We start from the raw sequence: 23,786 nt of genomic DNA on the forward strand, positions 1-23,786 counted from the left end.
GATCCAGATGTGCTTCTTGTACTCCAGTACAAACCTAGTGTAGTTCGCCTTAAAGGGTATGCAATATACAAACTAACTTACAGAGTATTTCACTGTTACATATGTAGTGTTAAAATCCAAAGGTGACAAAACAAAGCAAGGGACCACATTCTGTGGTTGTGGATGTTGGGATGTCACCTTGTATCCGCTGCAATTCCAGCCCCGGTCCGGTATAGCCTGGAATCCAAACCTATTATAGCTCCCGAGTCTCTCTCCGAGATTCGGGAGCTAATAGGTTTGGCTTCCAGGCTAGGTCCGGTAGGGGGCAGTGCCAGACTAGCAGGGAAACAATCAGCGAAGCATATTGAAGTGAACAGATAGAATAGGATGAATTCCCGGCTTGTAGTTGGAGATGCACAAAAGTAATATAAGACTGGCTGTAGACCGCAGGTGCTGGACTTCTCTAAGGCTAGGTTTAAACACGCATTCGGAGCACATTCACTCCGATTCAGCGGACTCGACTCAGGACTGTGCAAACAGAAATTTTAGCCGGGCACGGTACCCTTTTCCTAGTCTCCAAGCAGACCCAACGGTTGCAAAGACCGTATCCAACTGGCAGAAGGAGTTTTTATTGCAACCCGACGGTGCCTGACAACTTCTCTGGCTGACTGGAGCTTCTCTGGCTAGCTTGCACGATTTTGGCACCGTGGAGATCTACATGGAGATTACCCGGACCCGACTTGAGTAACCTGGAAGCCTTGCTCAAGTGAAGCCTTCTTTGCAGGCTTCTCCCATGACGATTTTTCAGCAATATCGGGGACGGATTCTTTGGCTCGGGACCGTATCTGCTTGGGGACCGTATCTGCTTGGGGACCGTATCTGCTTGGGGACCGTATCTGCGTCGCACGACGTGGGAGCCTCTAAGTTAGAAAAGTAAGTTGGTGAGATTCTGTGAAACAAAATGGCTGGGCGTCGAGAGTAATACACGCAGGATAAAGTGGTTAAACTACTATACTATGTAAATCTTGAAATATTCGCAGTGGTTTTGTTCTCGAGGTGACCTTTCCACTGCGAATATGCGTTTTAAATGTATTACATATTAAAGTAAAGTACTACAGGACGGTTTCATCTGTAAACTTAAAACGCATTGAACTGCGAAAATAACGGAATTTACAGTACTGAGGTATGCCTTTTCATACATAAAGTTTTATTTAAAATTCATGCCCGTGGGCTAATTGCAAATACATGGTAGAAACATAGGGAAAAACATACATGTGTCAGTAAACTGTGTCTGACTTTGTTGTAACAATAGTCAATAGGCTACTAATACTAAATACGACTGTTGGCTATATCTAAACAAGCTGGGCTTGACTTCTTTTATTGGAGGCATTGGAAGACGAAAAGTCCCACTTTTTTTTCTTTTTCCCACTAGAATTTGTGGGTTCTGCGATTTCAAGAGAAAAGTAGCTTTTTGTTCATCCGTGAATGTGTTAAAGTAGGGGTATACAAGACTGGGCTGGACCCTCTTCGACCCACCGTAGTATATATATAGCGTTCTAGAACACCGGAAGTCCGTCAACTGACCGGAAATAACCTCACAAAGGTTGTTCCAGGTAACGACGGGTTTGTTGTTCTTTTACCAGCACTCGTAAACAAACGGTCTGCGAGAGAAGCAAGACGTGTTGTCTCTTTTTCTGTGAGGTCACACGCCAAAGTAGTGACTTTTTGACAAGTTTGGCGATATTTTGGTTGAGATTTGTCAGTGAGGAGTTATAGTTTCAGTGATAAACACTATTTTGTTTAGTTCATTCGATTCAAGACGAGAGAGCCAGGAAATATACGTTTTTGTATCGAAGTATCCAGCGGGAGAATGCAGACCGTTAGATCGGCGCTTTCCGCCGCCTTGCGGATCTGTCCCAGAACTGCAGTATCCACACACACCAGACCTGCCGCAGGTAAGGATGCCTAGGTGTCGTCAGTGTTTCCAACATTAGTTATTTCATCCTTAGTGTAGTCTTGTACAGAACAGGTCGTGATCAAATAGTATATGACTCCACAAGGGATTATCAACATGGCTGTTGTCAGTGTTAGTGAACTGTTCAACTTTATATTCGTAGTATTTCGTACTACTTTTAGCATTTCGTTTATTTGCCTTTAGAAGTAGAGTCCAGTCTCAGATTCGGTCTATGCATTGCTTATTTTTTAACTTGACAGGACGCCTGACTGACATCGTCTCAAATCGTCAAGATTTCGCTTCTTATTGCGATTCAACTTCAACTTCAACTTAAGTTACCCCCAAATAACCCCGCTAGGGGCAAAGTAGGGGGGGAGGAGGTCCCAGGCTAAGGCGGGCAGGCCTCCAGCCTGGCGCGGAATGACTCAACGGTGGGAGCCGTAACAACCGCGCCAGGCAGGGCGTTCCACTCGGGGATTGTGCGGGAGAAAAATGAATGTTTGTAGGAGTCTGTCCGGGCGAAAAGTGGTTGAAATTTGAGCGTGTGGCTCCCCCGGGTGCGCCCCTGAGCTGGTTTCAGTAGACTATCTGTGTTAATGTTGATGTAGTTATTGACTAGTTATTGACTAGTTATTGACTTATAGAAGAAGGTGAGGCGGGCGTTCCTCCTCCTTTCAGAGAGAAGGGTCCACTGCAGGTCATTGAGCATTTGTGTCACGCTGCTAGTCTGCCGGTAGTCATTCAGAGTCACTCGGGCGGCCCTGCGCTGGACGGCCTCCACCGCCTGTATCCCTTTGGTGGTGTACGGGTCCCAGACGGTGGCACTATATTCCAAGTGAGGCCGCACCAGCGCTTTGAAACAAGTGGCCTTGACCCTAGATGGACAATGGGTCAAATTGCGCCGAATGACCCCTAGCACCCTACCGGCTTTGCTAGTGGCGTAGTTGATATGGGTGTCCCACCGCAGATCGTCGGACAGTTGTACTCCAAGATAGGGGTGGGACTTGACACCGGTGAGGGCTTCTCCACTTAGGGAGTACTGGGTTAGAGATTCCTGCCTCTTCTGCCATTAGTTTCTTGTTCATTAAAACAAGCTGGAACCAAACACCACGACAGAAGGCACCACGCCTTTACTTTAAGGCTAATAATGTGGACATTGACAAGAGGATAGCTTGAACCAAAGCCCCTTGACGTTTCGTCTTTCTATTTCTTTTTGACGAATTCTTTATCATTTTCTTGCGCCCTAGGCATGGTGCTGGTGCACACCTCCACACCTCGCCCTAGCGGTTCAAATCAGAACTGCCTCCGCCCGGACATGCCATACATGACCGACCATGGCGCCTGGAGCGGGCTGGACCTGGGGCTCTTCATCGGGGCGGGCCTCCTGGTCACTGCCGGGCTGTTTGAGGTGAGAATTTCTATACTTTTCACCTCATTAACCGTGTAGAAAATGAAGCTCATTTTGCATAGAATATCTAACACCTTTCGAAAATAATGTCGTCAGGTTGGTAGATATTGGAGTTTTCTTTTTACGCAACCAATGACTTCTTACCTGCTGGCGTTTCTGTGTCTGTGTTCTCGTCGAAAAAACGCCAACTACTTCGGCTACTTATAGCGGCGAGAAGCAGAACTCCAGTCAGAAGCCCTGAAGATGGTGTCTGACAGACACCGAAACGTCAGCAGGTATAAAAGAAGTCAGTGGTTGTGTGAAAAGAAAACTCCAATATCCTATCTAAGGATCTAACACCTTTGTTTTTTGCGTTTCGGCGCATGCGCGCCGGAACGCATTGTCCTGGCTTTTACCTTCAAGGAACCAGGGAAGCTTGGTTCAACACTGTGTCGCACACAATAAGACCTTATATGGCAATACGTTCCCAAATCCTTGTATAGCCGTTGCCTTATATGGCAAGAGAGCACGAAAAGGCAGGCAGGCTAGATTTGCATGTGACACAGGTGGGCGACCGCATGTAACTGCTACAACTGTTCGGAAATATCATTGCATTGTGGTTTCGGACTTTGATATCCTGAAAAATGACCATATTACATCTATTCCACAAGATTGCAGAAGAAAAAAAATGATTTCGTCAAGAAAACGACCAAAAATCGGCATAAATGATACCATATAGTGAGGTTATAGCATTACGTCCAGAGTGACTAGTTACGTACCGCAGCTTGGCCGATCTGACAACGCGAAGCACTTCGGACCCAGAAGATCCGGGTTGGTGTCCGTGCATGGATTTTTTTTTTCTTTTTAGATATTGAATATCAAAAATATATATTGATATTATATTAATCTATCAATATCATATTTATGAATATCATTTTTTTTCATCAATAAATAAAGAAATATTTTATATTTGTTATTTTTAAATATTCATTTAATATATACAAGGCCTTTGTCTTATGAACAGGACTTCATAGATTCCAAACCCGGCATTCGAATTTTTCTGTTCATTGTAATGGAAAATACCGTGCAGCGGCTCCTATGCGCGGTAAGATGATTCTTGCAAAACACTCGCCACTAAACTTCTATCCCCGATGTAAACAGAGGCTCTTGATGTTGTTTGCAAAACAGCGATTCTTTGTTACAGTAGCAAATGCTCCATTGTTCAGTATCGACTTCATTCAGACAACACGGACGTGGAAAGTGGCGCCCCTCGGCACAAAACTATGGGAATTTTCATGAATTTTAGCAAAATTACCCAGGAAAATAAGGAAGAAATGTTGTAAATGCGGAAACCAGAATAATACGGATGAGGTAGCTGTTGATTTGTTTGACATTTGGTAGTCATTTTAGATAGAACCTTAGCTGTTATGAACTTCTATTTCACTTAATTACCATAGTGCTGATGATTCAATGGTGCTTTTTCAAATTTTATGTTTTATTGCGTGCCATGTACATAACAGCCCTTGAGTGACTTCCTCTGGTAGATTTTACTTCAAGTAAAGGGAAAAGACAATTCACACTCATAAACGTAGCCGAAACGCCAGCTTTTTTTAAAAGCTCTTGTTTATATTCATCAGGACAAAAGGGCCCAGCAGACCACACACATCCCGTCCAGTGTACCACCTGTTCACTACGTCCCGTCAGACGCCAGTCAGCACACGGGCCTGAACCTGGTACCGCAGGCGCCACGGGCCCCGGCCGGGGTACTGTTCAGGAGCGCCAACACTCCTCTCGGAAAGAACGACAAGGCCGACGGGAGAGTAGCCGGGAGCGAGGCTAGTAGAGGTAACCTGAAAGACCAGCGAGTCTTCGCCCAGTCTGGTAGGTCTGCTGAAAGAGACGACGAGGCCACCTCTGCCGAGAAGGCCTGCAAGTGCCCACGGGATGTCTCGGACGAGACACCGACGGCTGTCGGTCCCGTGAAGATGCGCGACAAGGCGCTGTCCGATGAGGAAGACGCCCGGGAAGCTCCCGCCAAGAGCAAGAAGTCTTCCGGAGACGCCGGAGACACCAAGGAGGTGTTTGAAGACGCTATGAACGAGAGAGGTGGGGGACCAAGTGTTGGTGAGGCCATAACGAATTATTTGGGCTAAATTCGCTGTTAGTTATAGAGGGTGGCCAAAGAGGGCGGCCCAAAATAAGATGGAGTGACAATTTAACTTAACACCTGCGCCCTACATAGCCAAGAACCGCTAGACATAGAAAAGCTTGGAGTCTGACAAGGGAAGGGTTCCTCCAAAGGAGCGATAACGCCCTGGAATGATGATGAATGATGAAATGCGCTGTATTTGTCCACTTGAATGTATAATCAGCTTTGTAGATACACGGTGCCAGTGCCGTTGCTTACATCACAAAACTTGTCACACAAAGGCACTGGATTTCTACCTCATGTATTGTTGACAAAGAGGTCCCCGTCATATGTTATGACAACGACTTTCAGTATTGCTCTACACACGTTTGAGAGAGGAACAAACCTTTGACCACTTGATTTGGCAGCGGGGTTTTGGCGTGATACTAGAGTGCGCAGAGTCATCAGTGCTTCTTGATCTATTTTTGAGATGGCGTAAAGTTTAAGTTAAGTTGGAACGTTTAGAAATCTGTCTGTCTAGGCACCAAAACTTGTATAGCTCCTGTTGTTTCTTGTTCTTTTCTGGATTGTCTGGCTGGCATGCGAGTCGGTGTATCTACAACTAATTAATTGGTTTGCCAAAAATAATTACTCATTGACAAGCAACTGGATAAGATTTTCAAACGAAATAAAAAAGAATTTTGAAACGAAAAAAAATTCATCCGGTTGCTTGAGTAATTATTTTTGGCGTATCTTATTACCTGGATGTCTAACCTTAACCAACGAATTACTGTAATCGGTTTGTCTGTTTGTCTAGGCACAGAGTCACCAACGCAGTCCATGTCCAACACAGAGGAAAGGGCAGACCGCAACGAAGTAGACGTGTCGTCTGAAAATGACGTCACTGCGCGGGATGATGACCAGGGGCCTGTCAAAGAGCTGATGACGTCCGACTCTGACATCGGAGACCAGAAGTCTCCTTCCGCGTGTAATCTTGGAGGGGGCCAAAGCTCCGAGGGGAACGCCGGGAAGGACCACGACTTCTGTGGGGATGACGTCACATCTGACGTCACTAAAACCTGCGATGTGCCACCTGACGGGGAAGACATAGAAGATGACGTCAGGAGCAGGTCAGGAGAGACGCGTCTTCGGCACGCTGACTTCACAGAGGCAGAAGTCATCACAGTCACAGCGTGTCCCATCCGGCACGACTTCAGCGGTGCTGCACGAGAGGTGATCGGGCCCGCGACTCACGTCACAGACAAGACGGACACTGAGATCAGCCAGGAAGACTTTTTGTCCGATGGCGATTTGTGAGTTTATGTTCATATATGTATATTTCATTAGTATTTAAAGTACTTACATTTACATTTTAACTTGTTCCTGCATTATTTTGAAAGTTTCACACTGTTTGAAAGAGTACGCCTTCTGTAGTTCGACATGTTTGTGATAACGTCGATGATTATCTGACCTGAAAGTTTGCTACCGATGTTTGAAGGTAATAAGTACGTGACTCAGTGGTACTGTCAATCAAAAGTGAAGCCAATAGAGAGAGATTCTTATGCTAGGTTTCAATGGGGGAGGCTCAACTCTGCTGTCTGTCCCTTACAGTGGCCACGAGAGAGGCCACCTGTCCCAGGAGGTACCCGTGAGCCCCCGGCTGAAGAGGAAGCTGAGATGTGCCGTGCTCTACGCCGATTGGCGGGAAGACAGCCAGTTCTGCCACCGAGATGACGTCACGACCAACCAGAAGGTTCGCTGCTCCTGGTTCGGAGAGGATGATGACGACGACGATCTTGATGACGTCAGCGCGGTCAAGGTCTACTGCGCGGTTCTTGAAGGCGTGTGGAGAGAAGAGGGCGGATTGGTGGAGAACCACGTGACCAGCACGACAGGTGGTGATGACGTCATGGAGTCATACTACCCTGGACACGGGCGCAGGAACGGCATCCAGTCTGGGAACGAGAATTGGGTCTAAAGCTAAGGACATCCCGAAACCTCTGACGTGTCAAATAAGCAGCTTCATCCGACTGTTTGGATTCATGTATTGTCTTTATGGTAAAGATCAGAAAAAGTGCTAAGATTAAGTTATACGTCCGATCTGTGACACAGACTATAAGTCAAGTCATTGCCACAACCACTCTGCATATGTGGCACTTTGACTAGTGACGGCGGTCGACAAAAAAAAGCTCGACATGAATTTTTCATAGTCGGATTTTAGTTCTAAACCACATTTTACCTTCTCAGATTCATATATGTTTCACCTGAATAACGTATGTACGTGAAACGCTGCTCACTGGAGAGTTATCATCATTTTAAGGAAATGGAAAAGGACATAATGTACGGCAAGGGTAGAGTCCTAGTGTTGAAATTCCCACTAGCCTTGTCTGATACACACTTAGTTACGTCACAAAACGCCGTCTACTGACATGACCTGAAGACTGCGGTTCCGTATATTGTCGATAGGTTTACTCCTGTACTGTGAACACAGTGATAGCAATGAAATTCAAATCTTATACAGGAAGGATGAAAACCTTAATGGCTTGAGTACGTAAAACCACATATTTGCAACGAACGAGCAGTACGAATCAAACCTTGTCCAAGAAGATTAAGATTTCTACATTCTTTTACGATGCACTCAAACCCTCGTATAGAGTTTAAGATAGTTTGATGATGATTCTGAAAACAGACACCCTTTGTAATGTTTATTGCAAACAGAACGTTAAAGCGGCATCGGAACCCAATAAAGTATCTGTGACTACATGGCTCGCTTTTCTATGTAAAAGCTCTTGTTGAGTTCGTGATAGGCGACACTATAAATCTAGAAAGTCACTCTAAATCCGAAAAAAACTTTGATTCTTTCGAAGTCGATTGAGCAAATGTCTAAAAGTATGATGTAACGGGGGGGGGCGTGCTAGGAGCGGCTGCGATGTTTAACGTCTTCCTCCCTCCACTACTGAACCCCCAGACGAAAATCAGCTACGTATACCACCGAAAAACACAAAACCATAGCAAGTCCACGTCAAAAAAAGGAAGTTCTGCTGCAGTACCTAGGTCACATACCAGGGGCCCAAAATCGACCATGACTTTTGTCTCCCCAACAGCTACCCACATATCAAATATCCATTCAGAGGTTTAAGGTTCTCTATTGCCGGCAAGGGAGTCTGCGAAGGAGGCTATTGACTAGCCTCTACCACGGTCCGCGGATCGCTGGAAAAATAGTAGAAATTGGCCAAATAGAGTGCTGATATGCTAATGCTAATAGTATGCTAGGGGAGTCGGCCAGAAGAGAGGGACAATATGCGATTATAGGTAGCCGACTCCCTTAGCATACTACTCACTCTATTTGGCCAATTTCTACTATTTTTACAGCGATCCACGGAGCCTGGTGGAGGCTTCTTGGGGGCTTATCTTCCAGGGTTCGTACATTCATATATACATACATGCATACATACACAAACAGTGGTACACAGATACACAGATAGAAACAATTATTCCAAGGTCAAGATACATACAAAGGTTAAAATAAACACAAGTAAATGTTCATATTCATATATACATAGTACATATATACATACATACATGCATAAACACCGGTACACAGATATGAAAATACGTATACATGCAAAGGTCAAAATACACGCAAGTAAATGTTTACGTTGGTGGACAGCTGTCCGAAATGTCTTCTGACGTCATTTACGCGAAGCTACGTCAATGCTTGTGGACCAATCAGCCAGAGGCATGGTTGCGCAATCACTTGTAATCCACAAACACCTACTGGAGATAATGAATACTAGTATGATTATGAAGCACCGACATGGCTGTACAAAAATGACTAACAAAGCGAAAACAAAGCATGTACTTCATTATAGTACAGGTACTGACTCAGTGCCTGTTATTATATATCCACGTAACACCAAAATCCAGTGCCCGCGTCGTCACGTTATTACATTCGCCAAAAACGTTTTCTTTTCGTTCTGTTTTCGTGTGTGTGTGTGTGTCCATGTGCCTGTGTGCGTGCGCGTGCGCGCGCGTGTATGTGTCCGTGTGAGTGTGTGTGCTTGAGTGTGTATGCTTGAGTGTGTGTATGTATGTGTGAGTGATTGATTTTTTTTTTGTGTGTGTGTGTGTGTGTGTTTGTGTGTGCAAGAGAAAGAGAGAGAGCAGAGTACTACAGAAAATGCGTTTAAGTTCGCGCGGTTTCTATTTCGCGCTAAGGGGAAAATGGAGTGTTCGCGGTGGTTTTTAGTTCGCAGCAGTGCTATGGCCACATACTGTTACAATCTTGGACACAAATGTTCGCGGTGGTTTTAATTACGCTGTGAAACGGTCGCCGTGAATTTCGTTCCATTTCGTTCCATTTCGCACTTTCGGGGGACCCCATTTACAGTATATAGGTGTGGGTGTATGACTGAGTGTGTGCACTGGAGTGTGTGGGTAGGGGCGTGTGAATGTGAGTGCGCGCGCTTACACAAGTGCATGTGTTCGCGTGTGCCTGTGTGTTTGTGAGTTTCTGTCTGTGTCTGTCTGTCTGGTGTGTGTCTGTCTGTCCGTGTGTGTTTGTGTTTGTGTGTGCAAATAGTCGCATTATCAACAAAGACAGTTAAGTTGGAAAGATCAAGGCTACAAATAATGAGGTGGATAACCATTTGTCCAGCCTTCAGCTCGTTTGCCACATTTGCATAATTAGTCAGGACGCAGAACAATTTTCACCGGGCACTCACCCTGGAATGTGACATTTTACTTGACATTTCGTTGGGCCGAGGAAAAACATGTTGCGCTTCCCATTACGGTCCTGAAACAAAATGAGGGTCGGTAGGTAGGTATCCTTTTATTATCATTATCATTATTATTATTATTATTCTTTTTTCTCTAGATTTCGGTCAATGTGATCCTACAATTAAAATGCATCAGGCACCGGTATTTTCAACATCACATAGTAATTGTAATACATAGAACAGGCACAGGTATATTGATAAAGTAAACAAAGAAGTACAATGTGTACTACACATTCTTTCATCAACTGTTCAAAGCCCTAATCTGTTAACAGTGTGAGATACAAGCACGTCTTGAGCTAGTTGTAAGAGCATCGAGAGGTCCCCTTCCGGTGTCCGTCATCAGTCAAAAACCGGGACAAATTTGTGGCCTCGCGACCCGGCCGGCGCTACGTCCCCTGCGGGCACCGGTGCAAATGTGACCGAAGCATAACCCGAAACACCACATTGCTTTCTCAAGGCCTTGTTTCTTTGTACGTATTGAGTCAGACCAGAGCCCTTTGTGTACATTACACACTTGTTGCACACGCGTCATAAAAACTTTCATTACGCATTTTCTGGCGTCCTGAGCTACTCTCCAAGCAGAGGAGGGGCTTCGGCTTGTTTTTGACGTGTTTCTGGGCGTTTTTGTCGGGCTTTCTACGTTGTCATGTTTTTTTTTTTGTATAGACAACCCAAAAAAACATGACAAAGTAGAAAGCCCGGCAAAAACACCTAGAAACACGTAAAAAAAAACCCCTCATCTGCTTGGAGAGTAGTCCTGAGCAGGGTGAGGAAAGTTAAAGTTAGCCTCCTTTGAAGGTTTTTTGGCCGGCGTTTATTGTCTGGGGGAGCGCTGATTCGCGGTTTGCTACATATCGGGGCCAGGTTCTTTTGTTGGAGAAATCGTAATTGCTAGTCTCTACCAGGCTAACTACGCCGGCTATAGGGAGAATATTTGCCGGCGGACTTTGGCCATGGAGGGTACATTCGCAGGCCTAGTCTAGGGTTGCAATATTTGACCCTCTCTCCGTAGCCGACTCCCTTCATACAATTGACTCTATTTGGCCAGTTTCTTACTATTTTCCCAGCGACCCGCGGAGGCTGGTAGAGCCCACGTAATTGCCGATCAGAAATCTTGCAAAGTAGGCTAGTGTAAAATGCCTTTCCCAAGGGCACGACATCGATGGCATGTCAGGGGATTCAAACCCAGGACCTCTGGGTTCTCTGGCAAACACTCTAACCGTTACGCCTACACGACTCCACAAAATACCAACACAACGACACACATCTGCTCGGAGATCAAGAAGCAGCGTGTCAGTTTGTAGGAGGTGCGCGTGCGCAGCTACAATTATCCCACCTGAGTGGCTAGCCGCCTTGTAGTTGAAGGTGTTGATCAGCGGGAAAGGTGCCGACGTCACAACGGGAGATGTACTGACGTCACATGACGCACTGCGGTTCGCTTGAACCAGACAAACTGGTAGACAAACAATTCATTCTCGCCGTATAGATCACGAGATAAACACATATTTCAGCCGAGCGCTCACCGCAAGTAGAAGAATGATGAGGTAGGTTTGGCTTTTTATCATTCCACGTTAAGGTTAACATTTCCCCTGAATGTTCATGTGCGGCCGATCTAACCCTTTGGTAGCCATGGAAACTCCCCTGGAAAATTGTTCTCTCTATTAGCCATCGTAGTTAGCTGTGGTAGAGATTAGTGTGCGGGGGCGCGGGCAGCCTTGTTCACATGCGTGTTGCAAACTCTTCGGGACAGCGCTCTTCTTCCCGATATATATATTTTTTTGCCTCGCTTTTGGACAAACAAGGGCAATGTGGAACTACAGACGAGTTTTCTCTTCGGGACAGCGCTCTCCTTCCCGATACATATTTTTTTTTGCCTCGCTTTTGGACAAACAAGGGCAATGTGGAACTACAGACGAGTTTTCTCTTCGGGACAGCGCTCTTCTTCCCGATATATATTTTTTTTGCCTCGCTTTTGGACAAACAAGGGCAATGTGGAACTACAGACGAGTTTTCTCTTCGGGACAGCGCTCTTCTTCCCGATACATATTTTTTTTTGCTTCGCTTTTGGACAAACAAGGGCAATGTGGAACTACAGTCGAGTTTTCATAACTTATGTTAGCAGTGACACATACAGAGAAGAGTGAGCTTGATTTAGTTCAAGGTAATCCCATAGCCTCTTTGAGGCCGTAGGGGCTGCGGCCGGGTTGCACCCTTTTACCTGCCCAACCGAAGTCAGGTACCCATTTTGAAACCTGAGTGGAGTGAGGAAAGTCGTGTAGAGTGCCTTTCTAAAGGGCACAACATCGTTGCCATCAGTAACTCTCCGCAAAAAGTCTAACATTTCCAGAGACCTATACTCCGAAAAGGAGCTAGGGCGAATTCGACAGAAGGAAGTAAGAACAACGGGATTTTTCGCCAATGAATAAGACAACCAACAACAATATCAAAAAAGATGAATAAAAAAGTAAAATGAAATAACGATGATGATTCCCAAAGGAAGCGTTCCGAAGACGTCAGATTCGGCTAGAGAGCAAAATACTAGTAGTGCTCATATGTTGATAGTTTGTTTATTTTAGCCTCCTTCCTAGACTTCTAGGAGCGCAAACGTTTATTCTTGGGGGAGCGCTGTTTCGCGATTTTCAACATACATGTAGGCCAGGTTCTCTACATGCTGTGGGTGATAGTTTCCGCGCCCCAAGTCTTTAGAGAACTTGGAAAGAAGCTCGCAAATTTAAGGAGGCTTGCCTATCCATGTTTTTTCCCTGTCCGACTGATCGGTTTACATCTACTTTTCTACAACGGTCTGCGTTTTCTAACGAAAGAAATATTGATTATTTATTAGCTATGATTTGATTTAGCTATGAGATTCTAAACTTTTCCCGCCTAAAGTTATACTTTTTTCTGAACGAAAGATCCGAGTACTACAGACTTTATTGCCTTCGCTGTAGGCAGAAGGGTATATTTTTGGTCGGGATTTGTGGAGTGATGGTGTTAGCAACATAACTCTTGAAGCCATGGATGGATGTTGGTGATTTTTGGTAGACAAGTTTCTGTTGGGGAGACGAAGGATAAGTTCGAAGATGGGTCTTCTGGGGGGTTCCTTTGGTGCTGCAGTGGACCTTTTGTGTTTGTCGGTTTGTTTGTCGGTGGCATAACTTGTTGATTCTGCAATAAACAGGCTTTAATGCCAGGTGAAGAACGACCCTCCCTAACGATATCAGTTTGTAAATTGACTATCTTTAATGAATTAACTGACTATTTTTGTTGGCGTCCATTCGCAGGGAGATTGGATCGACAATAAAAAGGTCGTTCACTGTGACTGGTGTAATTTTTGGAACTAGGAGCGTGGCTCAAATGTTGCATGATCTTTCTGTCGGCGTCGTTATGTTGTAGGTAATTTTTGCATTTTTCAAATATCGCTGATTTCTTTTACAATGGTTCAATGAATGTTGTCAAATGCATCACCCAGATTCACGCGCAAACCCAAGTTTGCTTTGTTATGCTCTACAAATAGCCTTTATATCTTAGGCATTGACAGATTTGGCCGAGTTTTGTCCCACCGTACGGATAGCATGATTTAATCGCGCTTATAGCAGCAGCCAGGGCCCGCCCAACTGCAGAATGGGCCCGTTGAAGCCTAGCCTGGATACCATACCATCGGAGACTCCTCGATATCTCTACGGCGCTGGGAGTGACCCCGCCCGCCCAGACAGCTTAGAAGGCTCGGGGTGTGTTTACGGCCTTGGATTATATTACGTCGCCACCGACAGCGAAATTCTCTGTGGCAGCTAAGTAGATAGGCTATCAGAAACGATTCAATAAAGCAGACTGTGCCCGGTAAGACTCCCCTAAGATTCCCCTAAGCCGACCCCTAGAAACTGAGACCAGGCTAGGTCCGTTGAAGCCACGACTTTCAAACTTAAACTCTGGCGCCTTGATAAACTGGTCTCCTATAGCTTAGCGGTGTTCTACCGGGACCAGTCCGCTGAGCATTGGCCTGCTTATGTCAGTCTAGCTTTTACATGGCACATCGAGTTGTCGCCGACCAAGCGAAGCGTAAAACCGCCCCCGTGGGCACTGATCTGCCTGGGCGGGCGGGCATCACTCCAAGCACCGCAGAGATACCGGGGAGCTCCCGATGGTGTGGTTACCAGGCTAGCGTCTTGATGAACGATGGTTGGCTTTTGTCTAGCCTCCTATGCAGGCCTTCTGGGCGGCGGCGCCGGCATTTATTATTTTTTTTTGGGGGGGGGGGGCGGGATACGTACAGATTCGCGATTTTCAACTTATCGAGGCCAGGGTCTTAAGCTTGGGGCGGCAATACGATTCCCCAGCTGAAGACCCTGGCCGCGATAAGGTGAAAATCGCGAACCAGCGCTACCCACAAAAATAAACGCCGGCGCCGTCCACAATGCCTGCAGTCTTATATCAAGTAATCATATTAAGCGGGGCACCAGTCTGGAGTTATCCACCACGTTCGATGGACAATTCGAATTTACAAGAATTGAAGCGGAAAAAAACAACAACATGGTGGCCACGGTGGTCAGCGATAGAGTATCTCTTCAGTGAGCTTAACTGGTTCGAGGTCACATTCACTTTTCATCGCAGGCTCATTTGTATAGAACATTTGTTTTGTCTCAAACTGTCTTTGTCCTTCTTTCTCTGAGAAGATTAGCGTTTACCACAAGGCGAACATGTTTTGAAATCCAACATGGTGTCTTGATGGACAGTTTGCACCCTTAATTGTCCCCTGCTATCAATTTTGAAGCACGTCACTGTCAATCTTTGGCAGTTAATGGCTACAGGAGAAAAATAATCTTTGCTGTTATAAATGAAGGGGTCTGGAATGTGGTACAGATTACAAAATCCAACCTGTAGTAAAACAAAAAAACAAACAAAAACAGGGGCGTGACAAATATCTGAGCGTGTGTTTTTCTCACGAGGCGAGTAGTGGTGTTGAGACCAACCTTCTAGAGTTATTTTCTACTTAATTGCACAACTCCTGAAGTAATTACCTCCGGCACTGATTAGGCCATGTAGATTCGATTACATGGATGACCTCCGCGCGCGCATCAATCAGCGTCCATACAAATGTTTTCTTACTATGAATCGTACAAGTCAGCAAATGTATGCCATTGCACACCAAAAATATCGGAACCGGATACTAAGTGGTCGTAGAATGCCAAAGTCAATTCAAATGTCAAAGAAGAAGGATAGAAATGAAGAATCTATTGTTCTGTATACCTTACTCTGTTTCAAACCTTCCTGACCGCTTAGATTTCATAATGAAGGCAACTTTTTTTTGTCAAACGTTTTTTCTTCGCACGCTCACATCAGTTTGGGGTTTTCCATGCAAAAGGATGTCATCGATTTAATCGAATTAGTATTGCCCTAACCCCTTATCTCACTCGACCCGCGGCATCTTTGCTGCGTTGTTGACGTCCTAAGGATTGGATTTGTATTACCCTTGACTTCATAATGGAAATATCATACAAAAAGATAAGTTTTTTCAATCGATGAAATTCGTTTAGCGCGGTGATAAATCGTTCTGTCGCAGCGAGGTCGCCAGCGTGTAGCGGGTCAGGGGATAGGGGCTAAATAAGTAGCGCTGACGAAAATCATAAAGGTTAGCTGACATCTGAAATGTTAAACTGAAAGGTCACTGATGCGATAAACTACAACACACACTCAACACAAAAGCTACAGCCCGCGGCGGGATCGGTTTGCACATGTTTTCTGACGTGTTCCGATGTTAGCCGTGCGTCAGAAAGCTTTGAACGATAAGTTTTCGCGCCATTAAGTCCTGATGGGACAATCATTTGTGTCGCGAGACGCCTACGGTGACCTTTTCCTGACTTGTTTTCTTGGCTTGAAGTGCGCGTACCTTTTCACGGAGACACGGTGGCATTTTGTTATCAAAAAATAACAGAGACAAAGACAAAGTGGCGCTGCACTCAAGTTATACAACTTATTTTGCCAGCGCCACTTAACATACGCACTTATAAATATAAATACATGTATTTATAAATACAAACTGACAGACAATAAAGCAAAATCATAAGCGTGTATCTCTATGTCATAAGTGTGCCTACGTCCCCCACCCACACCTAAGAATTTCTAAACTCAATTTAGATGTAAATTAAATAGCTGACTTCTATATCTTTTTTAACGGAAATTCTCCGTCCAATAGAGCTAGAAGCGTTGGGTCTGTTGAATGTATGTTTGTGTAAGTAGCATGATATCTAAATTACAGTCAGACTGTGGCATTCTTATCATAAGTCCCGTTTTATGTCTGCCGGCCCCACACCGAAAACCGGACATATGATAATAAGGAGGTCACACTCTTCCCCGCCAACCTCTGCTATATACGAATAACGAACTATGTAAGCTCTTCACTCTTCACCAACTGGTCCATGGGCCAAGTCCCTCAAAATAGCAATTTGGTACCAAACAGAGGGACAAAGGGTGACTTACTTTTTTTGAAAAGGTTGATTCCTCCACTTTATCATTATGTATGATAATCATGTCAAATGTCCAGCTTTTTAGGAATTATCACGTGATATATGGTGATGTCATTCAAATCCATAGAACGACCAAAAATCGTCTTTAGCAAGTTATTTAATGTGGTGTTAATACGTATTAACCATATTTCATGAGTATTTCTATACATTTAGATCATACAAAGACCTTGATGGCCACCTGGTGCTAATAGTACCATCACACCTCACTCCACTCTAGATATAGCCACAATGAGAGAGACTTAGAAACTGCTTTGAGTGGAAACAAAAGCTTTGAAACAAAACTAGGCATGTGATCTATAGTGTCCAGCAATTTCAGCCCCCCCCCCCTCTACAATGACAGGAAGTGTGTTAGGTGAAATCTTTCTCGAATAACCTAATTCATTGATTATCCTTGTATTTTTGTCAACTTTGTATATTACATGTCTTATTGCATTCTTATTTATTGAGTACCTATTGTTAGTTAAGACTGCGATCAATCTGAATTAGTTTAAATGAGGAGGGCGTAGCATGAGCGTTTTAGTATGTGCTTTTTTCGTTTCCATTTCTTCCTTGTTGCTTTAAATTCTTCCTTGTCGTTTCCATTCCTTGCTTGTATCATAAAGCGCTTTAGGCTTCTGTCCTCCTCTTGTATGTGTTTTTTTGTTGTTTCTATTTCTTCCTTGTTGTGAAAACAAACAATAACCTTTGTTTCAATAAAGGTAACTTGTTAATGTTTCTCCGGTTGTTTGTTTGTTTGTTTGTTTGTTTGTTTGAACCTTTGTTTATTCATGATAAGCTCAAATCGGCACGCAGGCCGCTTTTTCATTGAGGTCATGAGGGTAGAGGTAAGGGCCAGATACAATATAACAGAGATACACAGTCATCTGAGTCCTAGTAACTCTATCAACATATATTTATATATCATTACATGTTATGATTGTTAAAATTGTTTTCCTGTTCTCGCTACTCCAGACTGCTGATCGTCAGCCTGGTGGTGCTAGCTGCAGTCGTCACCGTTTCAGAAGCGAAAAAGAGGAAAAAAAGTGAGTTCTTTTACTGACCGGTAACGGGAGGCTGCTATAAGCGCGATTTTCATTGAAACTTCTGTTGTTATTTTTTTCATGTAAGAAATCCCTTAATCTCAGTTACACTACATTATTCATCTCGGTTGGATGAACTATGTTATCATTACCGAATTTCGGTTACTATTATTATATCTGATCTCTTATTATTTGTATATTATTTGTTCTAGTTGGATGGTTCCCCTTATTGTATTGTGCTATGTTCTTTGAATAAAAAAAATATAAGCGCGGTTCAATCAGGCTACGTTCTTTGATATCGTCACTTTATCATGGATTGTTCACGACATGATGATAAACGCTAAAGTTGTCAATAAAGATTTCTAGTATCATTAGCTCATGGACAGGGGTCATACCACCCACGTTTCTTCACGGTGCATTTTTAACAGTAATTGACATCCCAATGATTAGACACGTGAGAATGCCACGAACATATCATTAGTTCAATATTAAGAGTGAAGATTTTAACATGTCTTCGCAACGAGCGAGCTTATGCCTGCGTCGTCAACTTGCCCGAGCTCACGTGTTGCATCTACTTTTGTTTGTTTGTCATTTTAGTACCAACGTGCGACAACAAGAATCTTGCCAACACGCAACGGCCGGTATGTACGAAACCACTCGTCAAGGGAAGGTTCGAAAAAGGCACCTCGTGCACATGGACCTGCAACCATGGGTGTGTCTGGGTAATGGGACCAAGGACGCGGTATTGTAAAGGCCGCCCAGGAGTATGGAAAAAGAGTGTGGGAAACGGATACCAAAAAGCCAAGGGAATTAAATGTTCTTGTACGTATGACATCTTCGCATCTTAGTGCCATAGCGCTACCCAATGTCGTTCGATTTCAGTGTTCTAAATGCCACCCAGAGCATTTTATGAGGCTTGAAAACTGGATATGTTCTAGTTGCTGTAATCTTTATGAAATCGACATTTAATGCCACTGTTTACCACAACTGCGTGCGGATTTCTTATCAGAAGTGCTCAAAATCGGCACAAAACTAAGCTACATGGCGATATTTTAGTTTCACGTGCCTAGTGTAAATAGACCGATATAAGTGTTATTGAAACTTACTAAGTTTATGAAATTGACATTTAATACCACTACTTACTATGTGTAGGAATGACTAGAAATTGGAGTTTTTTATTCAAGTTTCAAGCTCCATAAAATGTTCTGGATGCCTTTAAACAAATCGAGGACAGAGCCAAATGTTTAAACCTGTGGGAAGAAAGATCAGCTTTCCCAAAAACGGTGCATGGTCTGTAACCTTTTCTCCGCCTGTTTTAATATCGGCGAGCGAGCATGGTTTATACTGATGAGGTCTGTGGTGAAGAATTGCGGCAGCGTGATCAACTTGCGACAATGAGTAAAGATCATACTTTTAGCGATTCTTGATTCCTCATGATATCGGACCTTTGAATAACACACGATTTGGATGAGATTGGGTAGCGCACGAGCTATAGTAGCAATACGTTACATTTTTATCTCCATGAAAAATGGAGTTATAGTTTTGGGTGTGTCTGTCTGTTTGTCTGTCTGTCTGTCTGTGTGTTGCCGCACTACCGTAGTCAGCATAACTCAAGAACCTCCTGATGGATTACGATGATATTTGGTATGTGGGCAGGTGTTGTGAAGCCGAAGTTCAAGGTCAATTTTGGGCCCCCTGGTATGTGAACTTGGTACTGCAGCAGAACTTCCGTTTTTGTATCTTTTGACCTGGACGTGCTATTGTCTTGTTCTTTTCTATTGTGGGTCCCATGGAAAGCGTTTGAAGACCCAACTCTTTTACTGATTCTGTGATTGATTTGCAGGCAGATCTTGTACGTCTCTGCCTGGAGATTGGCCCGATGCGGCCGGGCATGACTGCGATCCGATGAGCTCGTACAGCTACGGCACTCACTGCAGCTACCACTGCCCTACAGGATACAACCAAGTCGGCACCGCGGAGAGACTCTGCCTCAACGGTAGATGGGTTGATGAAGACGAGGGTTTTGAGTGTATAGGTGTGTATTCCCACCTTTTACCTCCGTGAAAACACAAAATGCCTAAAATCACATCAAAACCAGCCAGAGCCGAATTGAAATGAACCTCTGCTTGGAGAGTATTTCAACTATTGAGTTTCCCTCGTTTTAGTTATATCTATTGTATCACCGATAGATTGTATCGTTTGGTATCTTCAGATATCGATGAATGCACAGAGGGCACCCACAACTGCAACGCTGACGCAACCTGCACGAACACGCCTGGCTCCTTCACCTGTGCCTGTAACGACGGTTTCAGCGGGGACGGAGTCACCTGTACTGGTAAGAATTGTTGGTTTTACATGTACAAATCACTTTTTAAGAAAAACATTATTCTCAAGGAGTTAATATGGTATGAAGGTCTTCGATTAGATGTTGGCGTCTTGTTTGAAGTTATTTGCATAAGATTTATAAAAGATCTAACTATTTTGTTGAGGTATGAGGTCATAGAAATCTAATTTCCAGTGAGTTTACATACCACAACGCAGACACTCCCTGGTTTCAGCAAGGAGGTTCTATATAGAAACCTCCTTGGTTTCAGTTATATTGTAGCACCGGTAGTAATTTGCATCGTCTGTATCTACAGATATCAATGAATGTGCAGATGGCACGGACAACTGCGGCGAAGGGGCAACCTGTGATAACACAGACGGCTCCTTCACCTGTTCCTGTCCGGACGGCTTTATCCTGGCTGACGACGACTTAAGCTGTGAACGTAAGTTGCAGTTAATCGCTATTACGTGTAAAGCAAAGCTAACAGGCTTTCTTTATGCCAAGCAGGAATAGGTTTGCTATCCACACATTTCTGTAAAAGCGCACAGGCTTGTATGCATAATTGAAGATGCCGTTCTTATCTATTTATCATCATCTTTGTTGTAAATTAATGGCTAAGATATGGTAAAGACCTATGAGCATGTGTCGCAGAACCTCAAATGATATTTCAGTTTTAAAAACTCCTGTGAACGGAAGTCCCTTTGCAAGAGGGGTGCTCACACGATGGTTCTTTCACATTCAATATAGTCAACTCACAAAAACAACAACGTTAAAGTGTCTTAGAATATAACACGCAATAACATCTCGTTTTGTTCCAACCCACACAGCTGAACCGACCGGAGAAATGCCAACTGTGATGCCTACGGCCGGTAAGCAAAATATTTGTCTTCAACAAACGAGTTCACATTTACGCGAACTACTTACTATACTACAGCACTGCTTACATCACATCACACGTCATTCCGGTCAACATTCGAACGCGTTCGAACGTTCTAAATGCGCTCGAAAGTGTGTACGTCAGCTCAAAGCACACTATCAGAACGCTTTCGATCGTTCTATATGCGTTCGAATGTGTGTTCCTAAGCGCAAAGCACAATCTTAGAACGCGTTCGAAGTTCTAGATGCGTTCGAAAGTGTGTATGGAAATGACATAATCTCCCAGCTGTGACGAAGGTAGTGCAGTAGTAGTTCGCGGAAGTGTGAAGATGTGTAGTGAGAAAAGTGGTGACTTAGCGTAACAGAACTTTACTTGACGAGTTATTTGTTCGCATTGCAGCCGTCTGCACTTGGACGGCATGTAACTTGCCGCGATCTCTGAAAAGTACATTTCTTATGTCGCAACGTGCGCCTAGACCTGGCCGAGCATACACCGCGCTATCAAGTATCATTACCAGTGTGTCGCCTTGTGATAAATGTCGAAGCTGAGAGCAAAGTACAATATATCTTGCGTTCTAACGGTCACAGTGCGTCCTTGTGTCTTCTTGTCGACGTAAAAGCTTTGTTAGAGAAGAGATGTGTCATATTTAAGACTGTAACAGTGACTATATTCTCATATTTGTTTTCTTTTTCCAGACACCGTCTAATGATAATGCGACACCGCCGATCACAAGAAGGCCAAGTGGTTGTCCAGCTAGAAGAGACCAAAGCAACCTCTACTTCAAACTAGAACGTAGCAACCAGCAGTAGGTACATGTACTAGGTACATATCGTCCCTACTAGCGTTAACATGCATGGGTTGCGTACAAAAATAAATAAAACTTTCATATTGTAAATTGTTTATAGCACTCAGAGTTGCACCTTAAGTCTTCCAGGGAAGGAAAACTGAAATATGTTTAGGTCGCCCAAAGTCTGTGTTAATGTGTTGCATTACCGAATAAAAGAAAGAGGAGTTAATTGGTCGTCTGTACAAGTATCTTCACATAACCCCACGCGATTGGAAAATTGAACCCAGCCCTGTTTTAAACCAATGATATCAATATAATATCAACATCATTAACAATCACCCATATTCAACCATATCTACGCTTCACTTCACATTTAGCCTGAAATTGCATAGAAACTTATCAGTCAGTAGTCTAAGACTACATATCAAACTCTTATGCTATTTATATACTTATTGAAGTATGGAAATTCCTAATATATCTGAGATGAGTTGCAAGATTTAGTTTGTTTAAAACAAAGTAACTAGCCTTAATTGCATAGACAAAAAAATTAATCATTATTCAATAGACTAAGACTACGTATCAAGCTCTTATACTATTTATATACTTATTGAAATGTGGAAATTCCTAGGCTGCTAGAAAAAATATGAGTTGAGTTGCAACCTTTAGTTTAAAGTTTGTTTAAAACAATATAAAGTTATTCTCCGTCATAGCATTAGCCAAGCCATATGCTTTACACGTATGCCATTTATTTACATATCATTTATTTATATATATATATATTTATATATATATCTATCAAATATATGCGGTTTAGTTCCTGCCGATACCAAACTGATTTGGCAAGGTATCTAGACTTTGTAGATATCAGTACAAATCCTTGTGTTATTCTGTTTACAGATTGTTCTGTATCAGAACCAGACATGCAATGCTATTTCTGTCTTACTTTGTTACAACATCAGTTATAATCTCCAAGCAGATACTACGGTGGCAGAAATGCACCCTATGAGGGCCGGCTGGATGTTGTTTGGCCCAAGGATACTGTCCCCTGCCACCGTAGGCTCTGCTTGGAGGGTAACGTCTGGATATTGTTTAGCCCATCGATACTGTCATTCTGCCACCTTAGTATCTGCTTGGAGATTAATAGAATTCTATTTAACATGTCATTATTCCCATGTCTATGCCACAGGATCAACATTCTACATCAAATCCATGCAGATACCTCAGTACTAACTGTTAGTGCCTTAGTGGTAATTTCAGCAATACTTGTACCAGCAATTGAAGTTATACGCAGTGTTCTCACCAGCATAGGGGTCAGGTACAGAAGGTCAACTTTACGCGGTGCAAGTCACGCGTGGAGTGCTGAAGACATGACCAGAGTAGGGAGTCTGGCATGTTCCCCCGGAAAATTTGTAAATTCATAACCCAATGAGACATTATTTCATGCATTTTGAGGGATAAATTTTGTGAAGTAGAGTTTTTCCTCTGTCACAGCCTCATTCTAAAGCCAAATATGAAGATTTATGAAGGGTCACAAGGTTTGTCCCAGAAAGAAACACCCCTATGCTGGTTGAAACACAGCATAGGGGTCCAGATCACAGCATAGGGGGTCCAAATCACAGCATAGGGGGCCCCTATGCTGAAAAGGCCTGGCGAGAACACTGATACGTATAGCGCTGTTTATGAGTTATCAGTGTTGTATTGAATGGCTGTGCCCGTATTCGGCTGTGCAAAGAACTGTACTAGCTTCAAACAAAAAGTACAAGTTTTGCCTCAACTTAATCCAATAGCTGTGTAATAAGAATTGTTTACACTGCCATACTGGGAATCTGTGATGATAACCAAATGAAAATAATAAACACCAATGGGAATTGACATCTAACCTTTTTCTTGTGGAGGTTTTGTTTTTTGCATGCCTGTGGTGTACATGTGTGTGTGTCTGTGTTTCCAGATATTTGTAGTCAGCATAACTTAAGAACCTCTTGATGGATTCTAATGATATTAGGTATTATCATTATTATCATTGGGTGGGC

The 23,786-nt window shown here is 43.7% G+C and overlaps 3 protein-coding genes across 3 annotated transcripts; all 3 read left to right on the forward strand.

Moving 5' to 3' along the window:
- The first annotated feature begins 1,293 nt into the window (after positions 1-1,293).
- LOC136432039 (uncharacterized) lies at positions 1,294-5,473 on the forward strand. Its single transcript, XM_066423056.1, has 3 exons — positions 1,294-1,934; positions 3,181-3,341; positions 4,958-5,473. Exons 1-3 carry the CDS (start codon positions 1,850-1,852, stop codon positions 5,471-5,473), a joined length of 762 nt encoding a protein of 253 aa, XP_066279153.1. The 5' UTR covers positions 1,294-1,849.
- An 800-nt stretch (positions 5,474-6,273) lies between these two features.
- LOC136433952 (uncharacterized) lies at positions 6,274-8,211 on the forward strand. The gene is made up of 2 exons (XM_066426562.1): positions 6,274-6,761; positions 7,060-8,211. The coding sequence occupies exons 1-2, from the start codon at positions 6,289-6,291 to the stop codon at positions 7,424-7,426; spliced, it is 840 nt and encodes a 279-aa protein (XP_066282659.1). The 5' UTR covers positions 6,274-6,288; the 3' UTR covers positions 7,427-8,211.
- A 3,459-nt stretch (positions 8,212-11,670) lies between these two features.
- Positions 11,671-23,628, forward strand: LOC136433953 (fibulin-1-like). Its single transcript, XM_066426563.1, has 8 exons — positions 11,671-11,770; positions 17,699-17,769; positions 18,364-18,588; positions 19,610-19,801; positions 19,979-20,101; positions 20,406-20,534; positions 20,920-20,961; positions 21,665-23,628. The coding sequence occupies exons 1-8, from the start codon at positions 11,763-11,765 to the stop codon at positions 21,673-21,675; spliced, it is 801 nt and encodes a 266-aa protein (XP_066282660.1). The 5' UTR covers positions 11,671-11,762; the 3' UTR covers positions 21,676-23,628.
- The last annotated feature ends 158 nt before the right edge of the window (positions 23,629-23,786 follow it).

Source organism: Branchiostoma lanceolatum, chromosome 4, assembly GCF_035083965.1.
Source record: "Branchiostoma lanceolatum isolate klBraLanc5 chromosome 4, klBraLanc5.hap2, whole genome shotgun sequence".
Lineage (NCBI taxonomy): Eukaryota > Metazoa > Chordata > Leptocardii > Amphioxiformes > Branchiostomatidae > Branchiostoma > Branchiostoma lanceolatum.

What these genes read in the sequence shown, in the direction of transcription:
- LOC136432039 (XM_066423056.1), top strand. Translation starts at nt 1,850, where the DNA reads ATGCAGACCGTTAGATCGGCGCTTTCCGCCGCCTTGCGGATCTGTCCC. An exon ending in ACACACCAGACCTGCCGCAG is followed by an intron (nt 1,935 to 3,180) that starts GTAAGGATGCCT and finishes CTTGCGCCCTAG; the next exon opens with GCATGGTGCTGGTGCACACC. An exon ending in TCACTGCCGGGCTGTTTGAG is followed by an intron (nt 3,342 to 4,957) that starts GTGAGAATTTCT and finishes TATATTCATCAG; the next exon opens with GACAAAAGGGCCCAGCAGAC.
- LOC136433952 (XM_066426562.1), top strand. Translation starts at nt 6,289, where the DNA reads ATGTCCAACACAGAGGAAAGGGCAGACCGCAACGAAGTAGACGTGTCG. An exon ending in TTTTTGTCCGATGGCGATTT is followed by an intron (nt 6,762 to 7,059) that starts GTGAGTTTATGT and finishes TGTCCCTTACAG; the next exon opens with TGGCCACGAGAGAGGCCACC.
- LOC136433953 (XM_066426563.1), top strand. An exon ending in AGCGAAAAAGAGGAAAAAAA is followed by an intron (nt 17,770 to 18,363) that starts GTGAGTTCTTTT and finishes TTGTCATTTTAG; the next exon opens with TACCAACGTGCGACAACAAG. An exon ending in CGACGACTTAAGCTGTGAAC is followed by an intron (nt 20,535 to 20,919) that starts GTAAGTTGCAGT and finishes CAACCCACACAG; the next exon opens with CTGAACCGACCGGAGAAATG.